Source organism: Oncorhynchus clarkii, chromosome 7 (assembly GCF_045791955.1).
Source record: "Oncorhynchus clarkii lewisi isolate Uvic-CL-2024 chromosome 7, UVic_Ocla_1.0, whole genome shotgun sequence".
Taxonomy (NCBI): Eukaryota; Metazoa; Chordata; class Actinopteri; order Salmoniformes; family Salmonidae; genus Oncorhynchus; species Oncorhynchus clarkii.
The window spans coordinates 7,492,200-7,519,097 of record NC_092153.1 but is presented as its reverse complement, the minus strand read 5'-3'; the positions used below and the strand labels follow the sequence as shown (position 1 = coordinate 7,519,097).

Here is a 26,898-nt window from a genome sequence, read left to right as displayed (position 1 = left end):
CTACCTATCAATTTTAGCTTTTTTATTGGACAGAAGATATACAATAGCCTACTAATACATTAAGTACAGTAACTATAACTGAGGCATGTTGAGTTTTGCTTAAAATCATAAAGTCACATTATTTTATTAGTGAGATTAGTGGTCAGTGGGCGCAGGTCAGTTGTGCAGCCGAGTTACTGGTTGATCATCATGGAATGATTGACAAGGCCCGGTTTTCAGTGTTTCCATTGTGTCACTCATCCAGTGAATGAATTTGCAGGAATGCCCTTTGCACCCAGGCCTGTGATCTGCAAGGAGAATAAAACACAGGCTGAATAAAACACACACACCCCAGTGGCGGTTGGTGCCGTTTCAGATTAGGGAGGAATATTTTTTATATTTATGAGCATGGCCTTATTTCTAATACAGCATATTGGATGACTGTCATTCATATTCCATTTTCCCAGCTCATTGCAACCAATAGGTTTAGGCCACTACATGATACAAAGTGTTTCCCTATACCTATCATGAGGTTACTACAACCTAGCTAGTATATAAAAGTATGAAAATGTATGCACTCACTACTGTAAGTCACTCTGGATAAGAGTGTCGCTAAATTACAAAAAAGGTTTCTGACGCAGGTCGAGAGACAAATTGGAGTAATCAAGGTGACAAACAGTGACACATTCAATACCGCCCTGCACACTCTGCATCTAGCTGATCTAGGTTAAGTTCAAAAAGTTGCAAACAAGAGTTTCTATTGGACAAAATAGCTAGGTTTAACCCTGTTTCGTTCTGTTTGCTTCCGTTTAAGAAAGGTGTTTCAACAGAATCAGCAGAATGAACACACCCCTGATCATCAGCACATGCAGTTCACTTTCATAGCAGCCACATACAAACGGCATCATCACTTTGCTCGTTGTTTAATTCCTTTTCGCATCTACGCACTCTCCTCCTCTCACCTTTTCCCTTCCTTTGTGGCCTTTAGTGCACAACACAACAGCTGTCTGACCAGGCAAGAAAAAAAACTTTACAATCCAAACCTTCATACCATAACCGCTACACACAGCCAACATAGTTGTCACCATATTAGCTAACATCAGTCAACATAGCTACTAGAACAAATGTATTAGTAAACCCGCTACAATCACCCTGTACAGTGTACAGCAAGCAGTTACAGTGGTGGGTCCCTGGTGGAATACACTTATTAAACCAAAAGCTTACCTTGACTTGGAAGAGTTCCAGTGTTGGATAGCCTTAGCCAGCTAGCTAACACAAATAGCATTCCTCTCTGTTTGAGCCAGATGTTTGAATAGTCTAAATTAGGTAAGTGAAAGTGAAAAATTACAATGAAATATGCCTACAACAGCTCTCTCTCTCTCCTTCTTTTTCTCTCTGATGCTTCTCATTTTTTTTAAATAAATGAATGTGTTAAAAACTTTTCAATTATAGTCTTTCTCTCTCTCTCTGAGTCAACTACTCCCCACATTCTATGCACTGCAGTGCTAGCTAGCTGTAGCTTATGCTTTCAGTACTAGAGTCATTCTCTGATCCTTTGACTGGGTGGACAACATGTCAGTTCTTGCTGCAAGAACTCTGATATGTTGGAGGTCTTCTGGAAGTCGTCATGATTATGAAAGGGGGTGCGAACCATGAGCCTCCTAGGTTTTGTATTGAAGTCAATGTACTCAGAGGGGGATGGAAAATAGCTGTCCTCTGGCTACACCATGGTGCTACCACAGAGAGTGCTGTTCAGGCTACTGTAGACCATTACAAAACAGTGTTTTAATCAGTTATTTGGTCAAATGTGAATACATTCAGTATAGTTTTATCTAAAAAGGATAACTTTTTTAATGTTTCACTTTTTTTTATTTTCTGAAATTTACTGCGTAGGATGGTCCTCCCCTTCCTCCTCCGAGGAGCCTCCACTGACACACACGTACCCTAAAGACACACCCTGCCTGCGGTTGCTTGGCCATGTCTGCCTCATCCATTCCCTTACAGGCTGAGGTCACGTACAGGTCTGAATAGTCTCTACCCCCGAAACAACATGATGTTGTCTTATCCACCGGTAGCTTCACTGTCTGCAAACGCACCCCTGAAAAGAGGGGGAGGGAAGATGGAGAGGGAGAAATGAGAGAGGGAGGCAGCAGAGAGAGAGAAAAGAGGGGGATTGGTGGTTTTTACCTTCATATTACAATATACTGTAACTGTTACGCACTGACACATATAGGCAGGTACACACACCTGTCTGTGGGTCAATCTGAATCACTCTGCCTCCACTGTAGCAGGCGACCCAGAGTCTACTGTCTGCATCAATACACATGCCATCAGGAATCCCCTCTCCCTCGTCCATCTTATACACCATCCGCCGGTTACCTACACACACACACACGGCTGTCGATGTAGTACAAGGTTTATGTGTGTGTGTGTGTGTGTGTGTGTGTGTGTGTGTGTGTGTGTCCCTCACTGATACTCCCGGTGTTGATGTCATAGTTGAAAGCTTCCACAGTGTAGGTGAGGCTGTCTATGTAGTAGAAGGTTTTGTGGTCCAGAGACCAGTCCAGACCGTTTGAGATGTCCACCTGGTCAAATAATAAAAATAGACACATAAAGGATAGCTTCAGTCTCTACTCATCTAATACCTTATAGGATTAGTCTTTGGTACTGTTTATCTCACACTAACACTTAACTGTTTATGCTAGAAACGATCATTGAGAACATTCCACTTCCACCCTTATGTGTCACCTGATTGAAATGTTTGACTACAATGTGGTCCTTGTTCAGGGAGAACAGAGAACCCTGCTTCAGCTCTAGAACTGTAGGACGTTCCTCTATCGCCATGGTACCTGACAGAACACAGTTAACAGAACATTACATGGAACACAAAACAGATGCGGTAGAAGAGAGGTTGATGGATTAATGGATTGTCAAATTAATTGATCTATCAATCTCTACCTGCAAAGAGGCGTCCAGCAGGGTCCACCTTGCCGTCATTAAAGCGGTTGTTGGGTTTGTCTTCATCGATGACAGCGATGGTGGAGATGGACTTGGACTCCCAGTCCAGCGCTCCAAAACTCCGTCCCTCTCCGATCACATAGCCTCCAGACCGCCGGGGGACCGCACAGCCCACAAACTTCTCTGGGGGGGAGGAGTGGGGATTGGTGAGGAGGGGAGCAGGGAGAGGGACGGGGGGAGTTAGAAACAGGGAGGAGTGGGGATTGGAGGAAGAGAAGAGAGGGAAAAGGTGAGGAGAGGGAGCAGGGAGAGGGATGGGGGGAGTTGGAAACAGGGAGGAGTGGGGATTGGAGGAAGAGAAGAGAAGAGAGGGAAAAGGTGAGGAGAGGGAGCAGGGAGAGGGACGGGGGGAGTTGGAAACAGGGAGGAGTGGGGATTGGTGAGGAGGGGAGCAGGGAGAGGGTTGGAAACAGGGAGGATTGTAAAAATAAAAATACAGAACATGACAGGAGTATAAGGTGTGCTGTTGCTACCTCAGAGCCCAAACAACCCGGATGAAGAACAAACTGGATCTACAAAATAGAAGTTCAAAGAAAAAAATCTTTACTGAACCTTAGTTAGAGGTTATGACATGTACACCCAGGGTCACAGCTGCCTTTCTGATTGGTTTACCTGTGGCCACTGTCTCTTTCTGATTGGTTGCTGGGTTCCAGCGGTGGATCTTCTGTCCTGATATGTCCACAAAGAGCAGAGTTCCTTCTTTCTCCTCCCACACCGGCCCTTCTCCGATCTCACACCTCTCTTTCACCACACACTCCACCTTCACAGACATGACTAAAGCAATTTGACACACACACACACCCCAAGAATCTGAGTGTAATATTCGTATGTGTAAACATACTGAATTGTAATTGTATGCATTTTCTCGCCGTATCATACTGCGCTATGATTGGTTAAGACCACACAGGTGGTGAGGTCATCTTCGGTTGATCATGGTTGGAGACACGTGAACATGCCAGTTATAGCTAGCTAATAAAGAGCTGCGTTTAGAAATATCCTGCGTGTTATTATTTTGTACGAAGCGCGCAAAACAAGACACTGAGGGGGCACAAAGTACCCAAGGATGGCTGGGGGAGGTCCAGGTCTTTTAGATTTACCACTAAAAGTAGATCACTTTTGCAACAAACAGGTCAATTGAAGTCTAAAACATCTGGTTTCCCATAAAACGTTTTTTCCCCCCAAGAAAATTACTCTTAATATACAATAATGTACAAAACATTAAGAACACCTGCTCTTTCCATGACATAGACCAGGTGAAAGTTATGATCCCTTGGTAAATTCACTTCAAATCAGTGTAGATGAAGGGGAGGAGAAAGGTTAAATAATGATTTTTAAGCCTTGAGACACGGGATTGTGTATTTGTGCCAGAGAGTGAATGGGCAAGACAAAAAAATGTGCCTTTGAACAGGGTACTCTGCGAGTTATACACGGTAGCCTGCACGGCTGTTGAATTCTCTCTTAGGCAGCGAGTGAACTTCAAATTCACTCACTCTCATTTCTATAAGTAGCCCCCATATAAATGACTGCACTACACCGATTTGTTTAGACTTTTAGCCAACTGTTGGCTAGGATACTATAACTTGCAACTTTGTTTATGATTTCTCAGAAAACAACCCATCGTACAGACACGGCAACATTACCTGTTTTACACGCCGAAGTCGCCTGAAGAGCTTCTGAATCACGTGACAGCAAGTGTCTCGCCGCTCAGACAGACAGTCATAGACAAATAAACAGACCATGTGACAGGGGTAGTCCCGCTCCCCCAGCGGTACCTCTTTCTCAACTGAAAACGTATGCCGTCAGCAAAAAAAAAAAAGCGTCGTAAATTTGGACCATAAAACACACACACACACACACACACACAGTAGGCCTGTAGTTACGGTATAGCTGTTGAATGTCGTCTATCCACTTTTATGCACCTTTTCTGACCTGATGCTTTTACACAATAGCCTACATACAATATGCCCTGTTGATTGTTACAGAAAGCAACAGTAATTTAGTTTCTTGTTTTCTCCCATAGGCCTAGTTCCCATAATGTTCCCTATAGGACACCGATCCCATTCCTGAGTATGTGTTCCTCTATCGTTTTGGAGCCCCTTTACAAAGGAATGCATTTATTCAATGATATGACATGAGACAACGGTCTGCAGTGTGTGAACACCAACATGGTTTCATTAATATGACAATCACATGATCTGGAGAGGAGAGTCAGTAACACAAGCAGCTTACCGCAGACAGTAAATGGGAGCAATATGTGCTTCTCAATAGTCAAAAGTGGTGTCCCTACTTCTCTCACTTCCTTCATTTGAACAGATTTGAAAACACAGGATATACAATATGAATGCAATTCATTGCGAATTGAGATGATCTCACTGCATCTCTTGGCTAAAACAGACAGTCGAGAGGCACATTTCTTTCATGATTGGTATAGTATGGGAGTGCTGTTGATATCAGCTTGTCTAAGCTGTGTGTGTGTGTGTGTGTGTGTGTGTGTGTTGGAATGTCTTTCTTTCCCAAATCACTCCTTCCCCTCCAAACGTAGTTGAAGCAGGACATAGGCTAGAGCTGAGGTGAATGGTGGTTGACGGGTCACTTTTCAACAGCAACAGTTCTTAGTGCGTTTTTGATAGGGCTCACTTTTTTGTCAGTGAGATATTTTGTGGTTTGAATAGGATTTCAGGGAAGTCACTTTTTGGCAGCAGTGGATCTGGCTCGGTTGAGTCTCTCCAGCAGGGCTCGGTCTGTGGTGGGAGAACAGCGGGACAGGACAGTGCTGATCTCTCCTTCACTCCTCCTCTCTATAGCTGCCTCAGCTGCCCCCTCCAGATCACTGACAAGGAGAGAGAAGGATAAAGAGAGAGAGGAGTTTAGCTTCTGCACACTGACACGCACGCACGCACGCACACACAAACAAACTCACCCTATGGCCAGGTGGGCTTTGACCTTTTGCTCTGGGGTCACCTTGGAAACATACTTTTTGGCCTCGTACTTATTGTGTTGTTTCACACACACCTCCACAAAGGGCTAAGAGAGAAAGAGAGAGGTTAGTTACGTAACTAAAGTTGTATAAAGGTTATACAGGACTGGTCAAGTAGTCTATTGGATGAATAACATTGTATAAAGGTTATAAATGACTGGTCAAGTAGCCTATTGGATGAATAACATTGTATAAAGGTTATACATGACTGGTCAAGTAGCCTATTGGATGAATAACATTGTATAAAGGTTATATAAACAACATACTAGATAGCCGATGGGGGACTTCTTGCTCTTGGCAAATTTCTCCATCTCTTCCCAATCATCCTTCTCTGCCAGAGCGGTCAGCTTCAGCCACCAGTACCTGACCACAGTGACATCATCAATAAAGGACTATACAGTGACGTCATCAAGAAGGGACTACACAGTGACGGCAATGTGTCGTTTTATTTCATCTTGATTATTGTCCAGTCATATGGTCAGGTGCTACAAGAAAGACCTAGCTAAGCTGCAACTGGCCCAGAACAGAGGGGCACGTCTTGCTTTTCATTGTAATGAGAGAGCTAATATAAATAACATGCATGCCAGTCTCTCTTGGATAAGAGTTGAGGAGAGACTGACAGCATAGTTGTTAAAAAAAAAAAAAGAAGTTATGTCAAATTAGACCATGACAATGTTCTCAGTGTTGTCTCATTATTATAGTGTTGTCTCATTATTATAGTGTGGTCTCATTATTATAGTGTGGTCTCATTATTATAGTGTGGTCTCATTATTATAGTGTGGTCTCATTATTATAGTGTGGTCTCATTATTATAGTGTTGTCTCATTATTATAGTGTTGTCTCATTATTATAGTGTTGTCTCATCGCTCTCTGGTTTTACACACAGCTCTGACACGTTCTTACCCCACCAGACATGCCACCAGGGGTCTTTTCACAGTCTGCAGGTCCAGAACAAATTCAAGGAAACAGTATTATATAGAGCCATGATTGCATGAAACTCCCATCTCATATAAAACGCAAAAAACAAGTAAAACAACAGCTCATGGCACAACGCCTCTCCCCAATGTGACCTACCTGTTGTGTGTATGTACTGACATGTATGCGTAACTGATAGATACACACACAGACTACATGTTCATGTTTTAAAATGTACACTACCATTCAAAAGTTGAGTCACTTAAAAATGTCCTTGTTTTGAAAGAAAATAAAAAAAAATGTCCATTAAAATAACATCAAATTGATCAGAAATACAGTGTATACATTGTTAATGTTGTAAATGACTATTGTAGCTGGAAACGGCAGAATGTTTAATGGAATATCTACATAGACCTACAGAGGCCCATTATCAGCAACCATCACTCCTGTGTTCCAATGGCACGTTGCGTTAGCTAATCCAAGTGTATTATTTTAAAAAGGCTAATTGATCATTAGAAAACCCTTTTGCAATTATGTTTGCACAGCTGAAAACTGTTGTTCTGATTAAAGAAGCAATAAAACTAACCTTCTTTAGACTAGTTGAGTATCTGGAGCATCAGCATTTGTGGGTTCGATTACAGGCTCAAAATAGCCAGAAACAAAGAACGTTCTTCTGAAACTCGTCAGTCTATTCTTGTTCTGAGAAATGAAGGCTATTCAGTGCGAGAAATTGCCAAGAAACTGAAGATCTCTTTCAACACTCCCTTCACAGAACAGCGCAAACTGGCTCTGCGTTGCAAAGAAAAAGCCATATCTCAGACTGGCCAATCAAAATAAAAGATTAAGATGGGCAAAAGAATACAGATACTGGACAGAGGAACTCTGCCTAGAAGGCCAGCATCCCGGAGTCGCCTCTTCAGTGTTGACGTTGAGACCGGTGTTTTGTGGATACTATTTAATGAAGCTGCCAGTACTGTATTTATTCGTTGTGTCGGACCCTAGTATGGGATCCTAATAAAATTAAATCAAGAATGGACTACACAGTGACGTCATCGATAAGGTACTACACAGTGACATCATCGATAAGGTACTACACAGCGACGTCATCGATAAGGTACTACACAGCGACGTCATCGATAAGGTACTACACAGTGACGTGTTCAATATGCGACAACATCGATAAGGTACGACACAGCGACGTCATCGATAAGGTACTACACAGCGACGTCATCGATAAGGTACTACACAGCGACGTCATCGATAAGGTACTACACAGCGACGTCATCGATAAGGTACTACACAGCGACGTCATCGATAAGGTACGACACAGCGACGTCATCGATAAGGTACGACACAGCGACGTCATCGATAAGGTACGACACAGCGACGTCATCGATAAGGTACGACACAGCGACGTCATCGATAAGGTACGACACAGCGACGTCATCGATAAGGTACGACACAGCGACGTCATCGATAAGGTACGACACAGCGACGTCATCGATAAGGTACGACACAGCGACGTCATCGATAAGGTACTACACAGCGACGTCATCGATAAGGTACTACACAGCGACGTCATCGATAAGGTACGACACAGCGACGTCATCGATAAGGTACGACACAGCGACGTCATCGATAAGGTACGACACAGCGACGTCATCGATAAGGTACGACACAGCGACGTCATCGATAAGGTACGACACAGCGACGTCGTCGATAAGGTACGACACAGCGACGTCATCGATAAGGTACGACACAGCGACGTCATCGATAAGGTACGACACAGCGACGTCATCGATAAGGTACTACACAGCGACGTCATCGATAAGGTACTACACAGCGACGTCATCGATAAGGTACTACACAGCGACGTCATCGATAAGGTACTACACAGCGACGTCATCGATAAGGTACTACACAGCGACGTCATCGATAAGGTACTACACAGCGACGTCATCGATAAGGTACGACACAGCGACGTCATCGATAAGGTACGACACAGCGACGTCATCGATAAGGTACGACACAGCGACGTCATCGATAAGGTACTACACAGCGACGTCATCGATAAGGTACTACACAGCGACGTCATCGATAAGGTACGACACAGCGACGTCATCGATAAGGTACTACACAGCGACGTCATCGATAAGGTACGACACAGCGACGTCATCGATAAGGTACTACACAGCGACGTCATCGATAAGGTACTACACAGTGATGTGTTCAATATGCGACAACACAGTGACGTTATGCAGCGTTCAAAACAACTGGGAATTCACAACTGGGAAATCTATGACTTCCGAGCGTTCAAGACAACTGGGAACTCAGGGGGGGAAACAAGCTCCGAACCATTTTGAACGGTCATCCAACTCGCAATTCCAAGTCAGAAACTCAAACATTCCGACCTGAAGATCACTGACATTATGATTTGACCTTGTTTTTTCCCCCCCAGAGTTCCCAGGTGTCTTGAAAGCAGCATAACACACAGCCCTTACCTTTTGTCTGGCACCCTGAAGTCCCTGTAGAGCTGCTCAGCCTGCTTGTGGAAGTTGGAGGTGAGGAGGGCATGCAGAGTCTCCTGGAGAGACAGGCCCAGCAGAGCCTCTCCCTTCTCCTCATCCAGACGCCTCTGGAAACGTAGCAGCTTCATCTCCTCCTCTGTCGCCTGGGGCAGAGAGACAGACAGACAGAGACAGAGAGACAGAGAGAGAGAGACAGAGAGACAGAGAGAGACAGAGAGACAGAGAGACAGAGAGACAGAGAGAGACAGACAGAGAGAGACAGAGAGACAGAGAGAGACAGAGACCAACAGACAGACAGAGACAGACAGAGAGAGACCGACAGAGAGAGACCGACAGACAGACAGAGACAGACAGACAGAGAGAGACAGACAGACAGACGAGACAGAGAGACAGCGAGCACTATAATAATGAGACAACATTTTGAGAACATTGTCATGATCTAATTTACATGTTCATTTTTGGTTGAAAGTGCTAATGCTGTTCAGAGCCTGGTGAGATCAAATCTGCACTTAAAACTGTCTGGGTCTCACCTTGGCTGCAAACTCGTTCTTGGCCTTGTTGTACTCGTCCACAGCACTCTGCAGCAGAGACAGGCGAGCCTCCAGCTTCTTCTCCTTGTAACTGGCCTTGACGTAGAAGTTACCCAGCTCCTGATGGTCATCGTCTTGGTTGAACAGATCCTTCAGTGTGTCCTGTTCCTGGTGCTTACAGAACTAACACACACACACACACACACACAGATTAAACCACATTGTGTGCGTGTGTAACTGTGTGTAGAGTCTTGAGTTGTGTGTGTGTCTGTGACTATACCTGCCGGTAGAGGCTCAGAGCTACCGGTTGGTTTCTGAGCGTCATGAAGAAGTCTCCTCTGTTCATCTCGTTCTTCAGGTATGTCACCACCGTGTAAACCAGGTCTGTGTCTCCACTCTCTATAGCTTTACTCAGGGCCAGTTGACTCCTCTTCATCTTCAGTAGAAGGGGGACCTGCTCCCCAGAACGAGGCTCAAACTCCAACAACTAGACCCAGAGAGAGGCAAAAATAATTGGAAGGAGAGAGGGATGAGGCAGAGGGAAAGAGAGGAGACAGGGTGGTGACAGAGGGAGAGAGAGGAGACAGGGTGGTGACAGAGGGAAAGAGAGGAGACAGGGTGGTGACAGAGGGAAAGAGAGGAGACAGGGTGGTGGGAGAGGGAAAGAGGAGACAGGGTGGTGGGAGAGGGAAAGAGGAGACAGGGTGGTGGGAGAGGGAAAGAGGAGAGAGGGTGGTGGGAGAGGGAAATAGAGGAGAGGGGAAGAGTATTGTCAAGGTAACATTCCCAATGATAAACCTCTGTGAACATGTTCAATCCATCCAAATGACGTCTTTTGGATTGCCTCTTTAATCACTCTCTCTCGTGTTGGAAGCATGTGAGGCTAGGGTGTGGCTGTCCCTTGATAGTCAGTTCAGGCCTGCTGGTGTGTGTGTAGTACCTTGATGGCCAGTTCCGTCCTGCCACACTCATATGCTCTGGCAGCGATCTCAGAGTAGGAGATTCCTGCTGCCTCGCCCAGCTTCACACTGACAGCATGTGCTATGGACTCATCAGGCTCTTCTTTCTGCTGGACCTGAGACAGACAGACACATGTTTTATTTCAATCTCAAGAGATACAGTCCCGGGAAAAACTATCTGCCCCCTTTTCTGAGTTTCTCTATTTTTGATACTGAATGTCATCAGACCTTCAACCAAAACCTAATATTAGATAAAAGGAGTCGGAGTTCACAAATAACCCCAAAAATATATATTTTGTTTTCATTAACAAAGTTACATAACACCCAATGCCCCTGTGTGAAAAAGTAATTGCCCCCTTACACTCAACAACTGGTTGTGCCACCTTTAGCTGCAATGACTCCAACCAAACACTTCCTGTAGTAGTTGATCAATCTCTCACATCACTGTGGAGGAACTTTGGTCCACTCTTCCATACAGAACTGCGTTAACTTGTGGGTTTTCAAGCATGAACTGCTTGTTTCAAGTCCTGCCACAACATCTCAGTTGGGATTAGGTCTGGACTTGGACTAGGCCATTCCAAAACTTCAAATTTGTTGCTTTTTAGCCATTTTCATGTAGACTTGATTGTGTGTTTGGGATCATTGTCTTTCTGCGTGACCCAGCTGTGCTTCAGCGTCAGCTAACAGACGGATGGCCTGACATTCTCCTGTAGAATTCTCTGATACAGAGCAGAATACATGATTCCTTCTATTAAGGCAAGTCGTCCAGGTCCTGAGGCAGCAAAGCATCCCCAAACCATCCCACTACCACCACCACGCATGAGGTTCTTACTGTGAAATGCAGTGTTTGGTTTTCACCAGACATAACGGGACCCATGTCGTCCAAAAAGTTGACTCAAGTTTGACAAAAAAAAGCACTGGGATGATCATCAAGACTCTTGGAAGAATGTTCTATGGACAGATGAGTCAAAAGTATCACTTTTTTGGTCAAAGTTCAGACCTAATCCCAACTGAGATGTTGTGGCAGGACTTGAAACAAGCAGTTAATGCTTAAAAACCCACAAATGTCACTGAGTTACAGCGGTTCTGTATGGAAGAGTGGGACAAAATGCCTCCACAGCGGTGTGAGAGATATATCAACTACTACAGGAAGTGTTTGGTTGGAGTCATTGCAGCTAAAGGTGGCACAACCAGTTATTGCGTGTAAGGGGGCAAGTACTTTTCCACACAGGGGCATTGGGTGTTACGTAACTTTGTTAATGAACAATGTCATGTGTTATTTGTGTTCGAACTCAGGTTCCCTTTGTCTAATATTAGGTTTTGGTTGAAGATCTGATAAGATTCAGTATTAAAAATATGCAAAAAGTAGAGAACATTTTAATGAGGGCAAATCCTTTTTCACAGCACTGCACCTGTTAGAACATGTTAAGAACATACATGCAGTAAAATGACCCCCCCGCCTCACCTTGCAGCAAGCCCAGTGTTTGAGAACTCTGCTGACTCCCTGGTACTCTGGTGTCTTCAGATAGCGACAGATCTCAATGGCCAGGGGATACAGCTTACGGTACACCAACCTGTTTAACATGCGTGTACAGAGAGTAAACACACACACACACTGTGTAAACACACACCCACACACACACACCTGGGGTGTTACCTGTCAATGAGGACCTGAACAGTCATCTGTTTGTACTGTGTGTGTGTGAGGGGGATCCCCACAGTGTACTCTCGGACAGAGTTGAGAACTTTCAGGTCTCGACACATACTGACAAACGCCTCTGGTGGGTAGTTACTGAGAAAACACTTCCCAAAGGACGCAGCCTAGAGGGAGGGAGAGAGGGTGAGGGAGGGAGAGAGGGTGAGGGAGGGAGAGAGGGTGAGGGAGGGAGAGAGAGAGGGTGAGGGAGGTAGAGGGAGAGGATGAGGGAGGGAGAGAGGGTGAGGGAGGGAGAGAGGGTGAGAGGGAGGAATAGAGTGGGGGAGAAAAACATGAATATCTGTGGACTGACACATTTTGATCTTCAACTTAACATGCAGGAATAGATGAGAAAGAGAGAGAAGAAGACATAGGGAGAGAGAGAAAGAGAGCAAAGTAGAGGTAGAGAGAGATTGTGTGTGTCTTACCCTGAGCAGTGTTTTCTGGGTCTCTGGTTCATGTTCATACCCAGCAGCCTCCACACACTGTCTCACCGCTTCCCCCAATACACTCTGTTCCTTTATCTCTCTCAGGTACTCATCTGCCTTCTGACTGGACTTCTACACACACACACACACACACACACACACACAAAACCATCTCCTCCAATACATGTATCCAGTAAAGTGAAAAGCTGTTACAGTCACAGGGCCAGACAGACACGTACCTCCAAGACACAGACACGTACCTCCCAGACACAGACCTCACAGACACGTACCTACCAGACACAGACTTCCCAGACACAGAACTCCCAGACACAGACACAGACTTCCCAGACACAGACACAGACTTCCCAGACACAGACACGTACCTCCCAGACACAGACTTCCCAGACACAGACACGTACCTCCCAGACACAGACTTCCCAGACACAGACTTCCCAGACACAGACTTCCCAGACACAGACTTCCCAGACACAGACTTCCCAGACACAGACTTCCCAGACACAGACTTCCCAGACACAGACACGTACCTCGTACTCCTTGTGTGCCTCCAGTAGTAAAGCTCCAGGAGCCATGGAGGCGATTTTAAAGATGTCCTGGCAGGCCGAGGGCACCTCCTGCAGCAGCTCATGCCTGGACCCTCCTACGATCCTCACTCCATCCAGCTCTGCTACACACACACTCTCCTCATCCAGAGTGTATCTAAACACTGGTTAAGGCTCCATGAGAGGGCACACATTTGGATCAGTGGCAGATTTTTATTATGCTTGTGTTGATATGTGAGCAGAATTGCTAACTGTACATTTAATGTCATATTGCTAATTGTACCTTTAACAGTAACAAACCAACAGGAGCAAGCTAGCTGAGCTAACAGGAGCAAGCTAGCTGAGCTAACAGGGGCAAGCTAGCTGAGCTAACAGGAACAAGCTAGCTGAGCTAACAGGAACAAGCTAGCTGAGCTAACAGGGGCAAGCTAGCTGAGCTAACAGGAGCAAGCTAGCTGAGCTAACAGGAGCAAGCTAGCTGAGCTAACAGGAACAAGCTAGCTGAGCTAACAGGAACAAGCTAGCTGAGCTAACAGGAACAAGCTAGCTGAGCTAACAGGAACAAGCTAGCTGAGCTAACAGGAACAAGCTAGCTGAGCAAATAGGAACAAGCTAGCTGAGCTAACTTGCATAACAGCTGTGAGCTGAAGGATACTGGATGGTGTCTGTACACTCTCCGGCCACCAGTAGGAGCCTGTCCCACATGATGACCACAGAGGGCTGCTGGCTCTTTGGCCTTCTGCACCAGACCATCTGTTTAGGCGGGGTCCTCACCTTGGTGTCCACCTCACTCAGCTTGTCCTGGGGAACAAACAACAGTCAGTAGCTGACTGCCATAATACACATCTACATTAGACATGTCTGATATACAGGGCCGTGGCTTCTACTGACTATAGAACTTGACCAGGAAAAAAAACTCTTGGCCCAAAATGGTCAGCACTCCACACACCAGAGCTATTTACACTCTACGGCTACCTGGCAACCTAGATAAGCTGTGATAAGACTGGGAATGCCTGGATGGGTTGAGGACCACTGGTGTGTATAGACAGTAGATAATACATGGATACATGGATAATAGCTAGCCAGATCATGGAGCCATACAGTATGAGGGATAGTAATCCATGTTACCTTGAGGTTGGCTGAGCCCATCCACAGGTGTCCAGAGTCTGTGAACAGAGCCAGGTACTTATAGCTGAATGACACGGCCATGTTCACGATGCTACAGGCCTGTGGAGAGAGGCCTGGAGGGGTCTGGAACACACACACACACACACACGGTTAGAGGTGAGAGAGCAAGGATGATTAGACACAGCAATGAATAAGTTGTTTGTGTTTGTCTCACCACAGGGGTGCAGGATGTGTTGTCCAGTATGTAGAGGTCAGCTCCGTTGGCCAGCAGCACTTTGGTCTGTCTGTCCTGAGTCAGCACTACCCAGCAGGAGGGTGCCCCCTGGAGGCCTGGAGGAACACACCACCAATTAATCAATTAAATAGTGACAAACGTCTCCATTCATTTGGAATTGAGAACTGACAGGATTTCACATACACACATGTACACACACCTGGGACTTCCGGGAGTCTCCTCAGCTTCAGGTCGTCAATATTCGTGGCCAGGGTGAAGCGTGAGGCTCCCGTTACTATGGCGACACCAGTTCCATAGGGTGAGTGGAACACCTTGGCTTCCAGCACCTGGTTTTGAACCACCTCCTGTCAAAGACACACACACACGTCAGGTGGATGATCATGTTTTGATCATGTTTATTTGTGTTATGTGTGCTCACGTTGCCCATGCTGAAGTGTCTTTTGAAGGCACCAAACAGGTCGTAGATGAGGACAGTGCCATCCTCCTGGATACACAGCAGGTCATCACACACTGTCCAACCCAGCTGTCTCACTGGGCCACTCTTCCACTGGAGAAACAAGAGGGATGGAGGAGAGTGACAGACAGAGAAAGAGTGAATAAGTGTGTGTATGAGTGTGTGTGTGTGTGTGTGTGTGTGTGTGTGTGTGTATGAGTGTGTGTGTGTACCGGGAAGCTGGCCATGTTCGCGCCTGAGGAGGAATAGATCTCCAGCTGGGGCCGTGCACTGGAGGAAGGCCTCTGTGGCTGCCTTAGAAGAGCTGAGAGAGATAGATAGAGGGAGGGATAGAGAGAGAAACATGCTTCTTTAATTAGCTATGTGGTTAGAATACACGTTGTAGATTCTAAATATTTTGCAACAATGTGAGTTTCTCCAAATTGTGCAAGTGATTCTCTCTGCTCCATCATATCGGTGTGTGTGTGTACTCACCGATCGGTCCCCCGTATGGGGCTGCTGCCACCAGACATTCCTTGAGCCCATCTCTCAAGCTCCATCCCATCTCATACAGCTCGATCTTCCTGTAGACACACACACACACACACACACACACACACACACACACACACACACACACACACACACACACACACACACACACACACAATTAATGACAGTTGTCACATGATATGCTAGATGGCTAGCTAGGGAAGCCCACATTATTGCAGTGCATTAGCTAATAATGTTGAATGTTACTTTGTTTTTACTGAGCAAAGCATTACGGCAAGTAGCAAGGAAGGAATATGGCTTTAGTGCCAGCCTGACAGAGTTGTCATTTCTTGTTATCTAGCTAGCTAACGTTAGCATTTTGCAAAGATTCTGGTCATGTGAGCAAGCTAACACAACAGTTAGCTAAAATCTGTTTACCTGTAAAACGCTTCCCCGAGCGGATTCCAGTTTGCCGTTATAAATGCCATCCTTCACCCCGTAAATTATAACCCTGGCATAAGGTGTGTATTTATTATTGTTTAGATTCGCCTGTCATCTGACGTTTGGTCGAGAGCAGACAGATTTTCTTCTTCTCTTTACGACGGCGGAGGAAACCCGTTCATTACCGCCAGTAACTGGTTGGAGACTGCAGTTTGTGTTTAGCCACTGACAATTATACAGACATTTCATCGGATGTATAAATGTGAAGCATCCGGTTGGCGTTTCCACTCACTACCAAATATGGCAGTGGGAGAAGCTGGAACGAGATGGATTTTGGACGAAATTCTGCAAGTTTTCTCATCGATAAACATTTGATCTCAATACAGTGTTCTGTTCCCAAAACTATAATCTGTTACGAACATAGTGGACTACGTTTTGTAGACTTTACCCTTTGCTAAAGTTGAGAAAAAATGGCATTGTTTAAAAGGAGTGCAAAGGCGAATTTGGTTCCCTAACGTAAATATGCAAATGTATGCTACATGCGCAAATAGCATCTCGCTAGGTCGTGCTTTGCTCTGCCCATCTCCTTGCTTGTTCTGCCCACTATGACTCATTTGTTCCCATTTGAAACGACGAATGGTGGTCAATCTTTGGTTTAGCTCTTAATTTGGTAGGCAAAGCAAAAATCAAAACTCTAAACCAGTGGTCTGGTCGATCTTCAAGGCATTTCTAGTATATCATGAAACATTTCTGTAAAAAAGCCAATGATTACGGCTTGCGCTCATTTTTTTTACTTGTTGTGCTGTTGGCGGTAGGTGCACACAATTCAGAAGCCCTGCGCACCGGGTGGGCAAAATGGTCCAATTTTTTATTAATTTAATGAAAAGACAAACTTTGCCTACCCGAGTTCTGTGGCTTAATCGAGTGTGCCTACTGTGCTGGCCAATCGGATAGCTCAAATCACTGTGACTACAGCTTCCACGACCAATGCCACAGCAAAGTTTGATACGAGCCAAATGTAAGATTTTATTACTTTTAAGACTGACCAGAGAGAGACTTTCAGATAAAACAGCAAAGAGCTGCTGTTTTTATGAGTGTTAGTGTTCAAATACTGGAGAGTTGAGACCAAATCACGGACGCTGGACAGAGTGGATTTCAGTTGTAACGAAAGACAGTTTTAATGAGTCAGGGATATCTTGTCCCGCAGTTTTACGTGCACGGACCTAGTTCACATAACTCGGCAAGGAGCCAGGTGAAAAAGAGACCTATACAATGGTTACATACATTTTTATACATAGAATAAAGTAGGTGGAGTCTTGTCGTTTCGGTCTTCTTGACTGGTCGGAGGGTTGGAGGCGGGCCTTGCTCTAGCCAGAGCGGGCCCCATTGGTGCACAGCAAAAGTTCTTTGCTCTTGGGACCGGCCAGTTAGAGGGAGATGAGATGTGTGTTTATATAAGGAAGAGGGGGTCAGTCTTATGGCTGGGTGTATGTGTTCTTACGACGGAATGTCTTTGTTTATATGAGCTATGTGTATGAATATTTATATAACAAATCCCCCTCTTCACGTCTATTAGACGTGAAAACTATAGCAGAAAGGTGGCGGTTGCAATCGTGGGTATACATAAGGTGGTGCTCCTAACCTTGTCTGGTTTGCATGGTGGGTCTGTAGGTGTAGTGCTACGTTTGGGACGGGAGTGATTGGAGGGAGTGATATCAGGAAAGGAGTTAGGGACATGTGTAGGGGTTGGTGTATGTGATGTGGCAGGGTGAAATAGTTGTTCAATTAACCATGTGAAAGTCCTAGGGTTACTCCAAATATCAGTAGGAATATCACAAATAAGGGACCAGATATCCCCAGCCTCACCCAGAGAGGGAGAAATTTCCCTCTAACTGGGCGAGGTTCCCTTCTCAGGGGAGGCGGAGTTTGATGCCGCATCACCTGAGGAAGGAGTGTCTTCATTTGGAATCGAATTTAGGCCGCTCAAATCAGCTCTGACTTCAGTCAGTGTTCTAGAAGGAATTGGGGCTGGGGTGCAATGTGTAAGGCGGTGTCAAGGTGTGCCTGATTTACCTTTGACCTGGACTGAGTGTGAAGTAACCTCCTTCACTTCGTACGGTCCAGTCCACCTGGGTTCCAGCCACTTTCTCTTGTGGACTGTAACCCTCACCCCGTCACCAACCTTTACCTTCAGTAGTGGCGTGTCCCCCGGCAGCTCCCCCTCCTGGACCTTGTGAACCTGGGTAGAGAGTGCTGCAGAGAGAACCGTCAGTTTTTTCACATAATTAGACATTACAATTTGTTGTACATCAAGGGCGGGCATATGACCTCCCTCCCTTGGTGGACCATGCATGACTCTACCAGTCATTATCCCAAAGCTATCTTAGCTTTTGGTTTGACGTTCCACCAGATTTTGGGATTGGGGCCTGTACACAGATCCAAATCTGTGGGTTATGCCAAATCTTTCTTCCACCTGTCTCAGGTGTTTGTTAAATGTGAGCCATTTGTCAAATTTGATTTGTCTTGGGATGCCATACCTGGGTATTAGTTTGGTTTGTAGCCACTTAAAAGACTGACCTAGCATCCTCCCCTTTTGTTAGTATTGCCTCTACCCATTTGGAGAACCTATCTACTATGACTAGGAGATAGAGTTTGCCTTTAGATAAATTTTCGGGGCCCATGTCGGTGTAGTCTATCCTAATATCCTGAAAACATGCATTAGGAATTACGTATGAGCCCATTGGTGTTTGATATGGTTTCTTTGGGTTGTGTCTGTCACAACCATTGCATTCGTCACAAAATAAATCATCGTCATAAAATAAGTCAGTCATATTTTTTATGTGAGGGTGCCACCAGATGTGCGAGGCCTTTTTGGAGGGTCTTTAGTTTGCCTTCGTGTGTGGGGCCATGTGTTTCTCATAAAAGTTCTGGGTCCATCAGTGTGGCCTGCTTCATGGGCATGGGCTGAGTCTGTATAGATATTCAGTCTCTCCTTTTCCTCTGATGAGGACCTGCGTCAATCCGATGATTTCAGCTAATTTGGCCGATGCTGGTTGAGGGTTGATGGCTGATTGAAGGGTGACATGTGAACCGTCTGGGAGTTGCTGTTTCCTTCTTCTGCCGTGGGTGGTTGGCATTTCTATGACCAGGGGATGGTGCTCCCAGTCATTCCCTGGAACTGCGGTTGGTTGTATGCGGGTTGCTGATGCATGGGTGTGGGTCCTGGTTGCTGATGTTCGTACTGTTGAGGTCTATTTCCACCCCTTTCCTTCCCATATGGACCTCTCGTAGAGTTCCACTGGCGCTGTTGTGGTGTGAGTGGGTATGGACACTCTCGTGAGTAGTGCCCTGGAGTTCTACAGTTGAAACAAACCCCTCTTTTTGGATGGCCTGGTATCCATTGCGGCTGGTATGCAAATTGTGGTTGCGGGGGATACCAAGGCCCCGGGTTGGCTGGTTGAGGACCGGCCTGCTGTTGAATCATCTGGGAGATAGTCTGGGCCACTATTTGAGAGATGTCTGTTTTGGTGCCCGTCTCCTTCGTTTCTTCCGCCACCATCTGTTTCTTAGGTTTTTCTCCTTGTTGTGCTTCCTTCAATTGGAGTTTCAGGAGTTGTACCTGGAGGGACTGCACCTGGCTCTCAGCACCCCCTCTTTCCTTGTTGTGCTGGGTCACATGGTGGTGCACATGAGTGTTGAATTGGGTCAGAGGAAGTGCAAACAACCCTACCGTTCCTCTGAGTTTGGTTTTAACATCTCCGGGACACCCGTTGACCACCATTTCCTTCCACATGCTGAGTGTGGTATCAGTGTGATCGAATGGTTCTTCGTGGACCGATCTCCATGTGGTCTTAGCCCTGTCCAGGTATGCTGCAGGTTGCTCACCTGGGTTGATTGTAAAGGAGGATAAGGTGGCATGGTTTCTTTCTGTAGGGTATGCTCTCCGTAGAACTTCCCATAATCTGGTACGGAAGTGGTCTATGGGCAGTGTTGGGGCCCGCCATCCAAGGTCAGCTGCTGTCATGAGGGCCTCCATGGTTCCGTGGTCGGTGGCTCTTGCTAGAAGTGCTTTCATGTCTCCTAGGCAGAGTTGCAGGCCTGACGTAAGTGTCTGCAGTTGAAGTAGCCACGCTGAAGCTCCTCCATGTAGGCTAGGCATCTGTCCCATCAGTGTTGTTAAATCAGTCATTTTCCAGGGCTGGTACTCCACAGTGTGTGCATCACCTGGTGTCGGTCGCAGGGGGTACTGTCCTGCCATCTCCTGCTCTCGCTCTCTTCTATCAGCAATTCTGGAGGACCGACGGAGTGTTTCGGACCCCATTGATTCGGTAACTTTGGTTACTGTTCCTCTCATTATGCCTTCCACCCGGTAGGCTCCCTCTCTGTTGTTATCTTGGTTAGCTATTAGCTCCCTGAGTTCCTTAGCTCGAGCTATTGATGATTTCAGCAGCTCCTGCATCTTAGTCACGTTTGGAGCTCCCATCGGAGCTGGGGTGAGCACCATGTCAATTTCTTCTTCGTTTTCGATATCCATGTTCTGATGACAGTCCTCCCTATCCGTCTGATAGAAGTGGTTTGAATCTAATCTTGTTTGTAAGTGTCCTCTGGTTTCAGAGGTGAGAGAGTTCACAGAGGAGCATTGCGGCCTCCGTTCCTGGGGGAGGTCTCCTGCTCCTGGAATCCCAGTTTCGAACTGTTCACATACCATATGGCCAGCCGTTATCCCCAGGGTAATTTCCCCTTTTAACTCCCCTTGGTCTATTCTCAGAACTGGAGCCTGTATTGTGGGAGGTGCCCTGGGTAGGAATGGGTTGTGTGACGGGCTCCGGTGATTTTGTCCCTTTGAGTATGGCTGGGGCTGAACTGCCTCCATTGTCAATTGTGGATATAGTGAGGGAGAAACGGCCACAGGGGGAGCCGTGGGCAAGTTCTCAGGCAGAGCTTTAACATCCCCCGACGCCACAATAGCCACGCCCATCATGTCTGGTGTGTTTTTGGGCAGCACCCTCCTACTCTCCTGTATGGCCCATGTACCTATCTTGAGCTCCCCCTCTGCTCTCTCTCTCTCTCTTGTACCTACTTTTTTGAACCTGTGTATGTTGTTTCTCTCCGCCTCACTCGCTTTTGCATGCTCTACTGCGTCCTCTAATTCTGTCTGCATATCTTGGAGTTTCCCCCCTGTAGGTGGTCCTCCGCTAAAATAACCTGCTTGTGTCCATCTTATCCGTAATCCTTTCCACACTTTCTCCACTTTCCCATACTGTTTTTTACCTCCCGCTCTATCAATCATACTCTGATCTAAATATTCATTGAATTTTAGTTTGGGCGTGGTAGCTGCAGACATTTTATCTAGTTCGTCTGATAATGTGTATACTGCGTTATTTAGGTATATTCAATCCTTACTATGTGGTGTTTATTTCTATCGTTGTATGCGTAGCCTGTCCCTGGTCGAGACAAAGGGGGTTATCAGTATGTGACGCCCGCCACGTGTGTATTTCACCGGTATTTTATTTGAATTTGTTCAGCGATTCGTTTAGGTATTTTCTATAAATGATTATGCGATTTCCTTTTGGAACAATATATCAGTGAATATATGCGGTTCTATAACAATTTTCAGAGTAATTCTAGCTCTTTAGGAAATATAGATAGAATGTCTAGACAACCAAGAGTTGTTCAGTGAATTATTTAAATACTTTCTGTAAACAATTCAGTAAATTCCTTTATGAACTTATATCAGTAAATTCGAGCGATTCTATAGCAATTGTCAGAATAATTTTAAACTTTAGGCAATATCAACAGGAATGAAAAAAACGAAAATCAGTATTCCATTCGATACTAAGGTGGCTTTGTCTACCAGCACGTGTGCATAATAGCCCAGTTACGTATCCCAACCTACTCCGCGACAAACGTTTCTTTCAATTTAATTTCCCCCATCTCCAAATCATGGAATGTCAACTCTGGTTCATCTTATGTTTATTGTTTGATGTGCAATAGCCACATCATTCCCGATCTCTGTCTAGTGGAAGGCCAAACTTACATATCCTATATCTATTCGACTACACCTCTAACATAACCAATTAAACAGTTTACAACTCATTCAATAGGATCTTTTACATGCAGATTCAGTCGATCTATTAATTAACTAAATCTCTAAACACAACCAATTAAACAGTTTAGAACTTATTCAATAGGAACTTTTACGTGCATACTACACTTCTACACAAAACCAATTAAACAGTAAGCACTTATTTAATAGGAACTTTTACATGCAGATTCAGTCGATCTATTAATTAACTAAATCTCTAAACACAACCAATTAAACAGTTTAGAACTTATTCAATAGGAACTTTTACGTGCATACTACACTTCTAATAATAGGCCAATTGATAAAAAATAAAAATACAAATAAAAAATAAAAACGAGCAAAACAAGATCTCCCCGATCAATGTCTTAGGTTCTTATGTAAAAAATTTGGGCACCGATTCATACTCACGCCCAGTACTTTCTGATCAAAATTTGGTTTAGGCTATAATACAATATGCAGATTTCGATATAACGGGCTCTGCTCACCTTTATATAGAGCGCTCCGATCAGATTTCCTGAGGCAAGATGAATGGCTGGGGAAGTCACTCTTCCGTCTGATTTTTTAGCCGTGATCAGTCTCGTCCTCTCACACTAACTTATAATAGATCGAATTCGAGAACAACCATCCTCTGCTACCAATTCTGTTAGTGTTCAAATACTGGAGAGTTGAGACCAAATCACGGACGCTGGACAGAGTGGATTTCAGTTGTAACGAAAGACAGTTTTAATGAGTCAGGGATATCTTGTCCCGCAGTTTTACGTGCACGGACCTAGTTCACATAACTCGGCAAGGAGCCAGGTGAAAAAGAGACCTATACAATGGTTACATACATTTTTATACATAGAATAAAGTAGGTGGAGTCTTGTCGTTTCGGTCTTCTTGACTGGTCGGAGGGTTGGAGGCGGGCCTTGCTCTAGCCAGAGCGGGCCCCATTGGTGCACAGCAAAAGTTCTTTGCTCTTGGGACCGGCCAGTTAGAGGGAGATGAGATGTGTGTTTATATAAGGAAGAGGGGGTCAGTCTTATGGCTGGGTGTATGTGTTCTTACGACGGAATGTCTTTGTTTATATGAGCTATGTGTATGAATATTTATATAACATGAGTGACTTTTTATTCTGGACTGTCAGCACTGTTTTTATTCAACACTCCTACAAAACATAAAACATGATTTTCTCTACCTCCACTGGTGCTGCAGCTGCAACGAATGAGTAGCCAAGTGAATCGATGCCCTGCGTTTTTATTATCATTAGCAACTCCTTATGTCTATTTTAATATCAAGGAATATTTCACTTTCTCTAGTCATAGGAACATGAATTTGTGCAGATGTGGTGTGACTCGAGTTTCGCCATCAGGTGGAAGACGGTGTCCCCTCTCTCTGGTCAGACTCACTGGAGGAAAGGAAGGAGAGACCAGGGACCGTGAGAGGCTGACCCTCTGCTGCTCTCTCCTTCGCTGAGACTAATACAGTGTTCAAAACAACTGGGAATCTCTGACTTCAGTGCGTCTCAGACTTCTGTTTTTACCTCTAATCTGTTTTACCTAATCACAGACATCCGACTTCACAACTGGGAACTCAGGGGGGAAAAATGTACCAAGAAAAATCGCTTTGAACAGTCATGCAATCATCCAGCATTTTGTAGAGCTCCGACTTTCCAACCTGAAGATGACGTCATCATTTGACCTCTTTTTTTCAGAATCCCGAGTTGTCTTGAAAGCACCTTACAGATGCAGGTCCCATCAGTCCAGTCAAATAAAAAGCAAATTATTTGCACGTTATTTATGTTCAGCTGTGCCTCACAAGTGCTACACTGTCTGATCTATTTTGTTATCAAAGGCAGAGTTTTAAATATAATATGATCTGAGAATAACAATATTAGCCAGCCAGGCATATAGCCAATATGCTGTGATAATGGTCCCATGTTTCATGAGCTGAATTAAAAGATCCCTGATATTTTCCATATGTACAAAAAGATTATTTCGCTCAAATTTTGTTTACAGCTCTGTTAGTGAGCATTTCTCCTTTGTCAAGATAATCCATCCACTTTACAGGTGTGGCATATCAAGAAGTTGATGACACAGCATGATTAATACATTTTTAAATGTAACTTTTCTTAACCTAGGCAAGTCAGTTAAGAACAAATTCTTATTTACAATGATGGCCAAACCCAGGTCAATTGTACACTGCCCTATGGCACTCCCAAACACAACCAGTTGTGAAACAGCTTGGATTTGACCCTTATATGTATATTCCTTATATGAACTGTAACTCAGTAAAATGGTTGAAATTGTTGCATGTTGCGTTTATATTTCTGTTCAGTATATTAGGGCTACTACACAAACCCCATTCATACACAACATTATTAGGTCAATGTATAAAAAAAAATGTAAGTCATGTTTACAAAACTGAGCGGTAGATCTTGGCTTGCTTTTTGACTCAGAAAAGGTTGGTGACAACTGCTGTAAGCCAAATGCAGTGGACCTCAAATACGTTTAAGATTTGCATTGTGCAGTCTGTTGAAACACTCATCAATCTACAACTCCAATGTTTGTAAAGTTTGTTTAGGAGTACACTGTGAAAGGCTATAGGAGCAGGGTGCAGCCATGTTGATCTCCTACATCATCACGTGATTGACCTCCAAAAATACCAAAATACTGTAGCGACCCAGCACCAGTGGGGTGTATTAATAGATGCCAATAGAAGCCAGGCTTCCCCAAAAATGTACCAAAAAAAAACCTTAAAAAATAATGTGTATTTTGTCTTTCTGTGTTTCATCATTTTCCTTCAGTTCGCAAGAGGCTGAATGTATTTCACTGGAGAAAACATCAGAGTGACGAAAACAGTGTCTCTATATGTCTAGCCCATATATCTGATGCTGTCTGGTCAAAAAGAGTAGGATATTGTTGCCGCCTGTAGCATTGAATGTAAGTGAAGCCAGCAAGCATTTGGCCTAAACTGTGAATGGTCCTGGCTCACCCAAAAAAAGTGTCAAGGGAAGCCAGTTAGGATTTGGCTTCACACCAATCACATCACATCAAGCCAAATGTCATTGACTGCAAAAAAATGTAATTGTTGCATCTCGTTGTTTTGTTGTCCTCCAGTGGCTAGCTAGCTAGCTAAAATAGGCCCTTCTGTAGATTATCCATGAAAGGAGATAGGGATTAGGACACATAGTTTTATTAATTTCTCCGTACAGCCCAATGATTATAACGGCGATTCTGATCCAACAATAAATTCATACATTGTGCCTCTGGCCTGAGAGAATGGAAGTTTAGTACGTACCTAGCTGTAGTAGGCTAATGTTAACTAGCTGGCTAATTGTTGCCTATGAATGGATAGCATTTTAGCCAGGTAGTCTTGGACAACAAAAACTACAATTGTGTACTGAATGACAGAGTCAAAAAACATTTCGACAACATGGAAGAGAGGAGGACGGCATTGGTGTTTCTTTAAAAGTAGGATGAGTCAACATGTTTTTTACACACACACACACACACACACACACACACACACACACACACACACACACACACACACACACACACACACACACACACACACACAGAGAGAGAGAGTTCGAGAAATCAGTAACTGTTTGTTACACAATATGCTTTGTGGACTCCACTGGACAGATGTGGCTTTTTTTTCCTGGCTTGGCTTCCCCAGTGATTTTACTCACGCACCGCTACTGCCCAGCACCTAGCGACCTCGTCAAGAGGTTCGTACATCTTCGTGTAATGGTTAAGGTGTTGTCTTCACATTCGCTGTACCTGGGTTTGAGTCCTGGTCTGTGCTACCCCTGAAATTGTTACACTGGTGTCAGAAGTGGGATGATGCCTGTGAAGCCAACATTGACACAGGTATATGGGAGAGACTTGGTATAGAGAAGCCTAGCGACCTTACTCCAACACCTAGCAACCCCTTCAAGCGGTTTGGACCCTATGGCATAACAGTTAAGGTGTTGTCTTGACAGTCGACTGGACTCGTGTTTCAATTCCCGGTCGTGGCTACCCCTCGAAATTGCTTCAATACGTTTGAGTGTAACCTAATTTTACCAGGTCTGATGCTCAGAGTGTCACACTGATCTGTTTCACCTGTTCCTGTGATTGTCTCCACCCCCTCCAGGTGTCGCTTGTTTTCGCCAGTGTATTTATCCCTTTGTTTCCTGTATCTCTGTGCCAGTTCGTCTTGTATGTTTCCAAGTCAACCAGCGTTTTTCCCTTCTCCTGCTTTTTGCATTTTCCTTTTTCTAGTCCTCCCGGTTTTGACCCTTGCCTGTTTCTGGACTTTGTACCCGCCTGCCTGACTATGAGCCTGTCTGCCATTCTGTACCTTCTGGACTCTGATCTGGTTTTGACCTTTTTGCCTGTCCACGACCATTCTCTTGCCTAACCCTTTGGTTTAATACACATTGTAAGACTCCAACCACCTGCCTCCTGTGTCTGCGTTTGGGTCTCGCCTTGTGCCTTGATACAGAGCTTTGAATAGGCCAACATC

General features: G+C 44.9%; 2 protein-coding genes across 2 annotated transcripts; both read right to left on the bottom strand.

Annotated features, from left to right (window-relative positions):
• Nucleotides 1-7: 7 nt before the first annotated feature.
• LOC139412815 (regucalcin) lies at nucleotides 8-4,726 on the bottom strand. Its single transcript, XM_071159542.1, has 8 exons — nucleotides 4,638-4,726; nucleotides 3,610-3,771; nucleotides 2,938-3,120; nucleotides 2,728-2,828; nucleotides 2,450-2,564; nucleotides 2,227-2,358; nucleotides 1,923-2,077; nucleotides 8-287 (listed from the first exon to the last, which is right to left on the bottom strand). Exons 2-8 carry the CDS (start codon nucleotides 3,767-3,769, stop codon nucleotides 237-239), a joined length of 897 nt encoding a protein of 298 aa, XP_071015643.1. The 5' UTR covers nucleotides 3,770-3,771; nucleotides 4,638-4,726; the 3' UTR covers nucleotides 8-236.
• Nucleotides 4,727-5,094: 368 nt separating this feature from the next.
• On the bottom strand, nucleotides 5,095-16,794 carry LOC139412814 (VPS16 core subunit of CORVET and HOPS complexes). Its single transcript, XM_071159541.1, has 19 exons — nucleotides 16,317-16,794; nucleotides 15,882-15,970; nucleotides 15,620-15,711; nucleotides 15,372-15,500; nucleotides 15,153-15,297; nucleotides 14,933-15,048; nucleotides 14,719-14,841; nucleotides 14,246-14,391; nucleotides 13,576-13,747; nucleotides 13,031-13,162; nucleotides 12,564-12,727; nucleotides 12,372-12,480; nucleotides 10,888-11,022; nucleotides 10,228-10,434; nucleotides 9,948-10,130; nucleotides 9,391-9,560; nucleotides 6,241-6,337; nucleotides 5,918-6,021; nucleotides 5,095-5,827 (listed from the first exon to the last, which is right to left on the bottom strand). Exons 1-19 carry the CDS (start codon nucleotides 16,364-16,366, stop codon nucleotides 5,683-5,685), a joined length of 2,508 nt encoding a protein of 835 aa, XP_071015642.1. The 5' UTR covers nucleotides 16,367-16,794; the 3' UTR covers nucleotides 5,095-5,682.
• Between the last annotated feature and the right edge of the window lie 10,104 nt (nucleotides 16,795-26,898).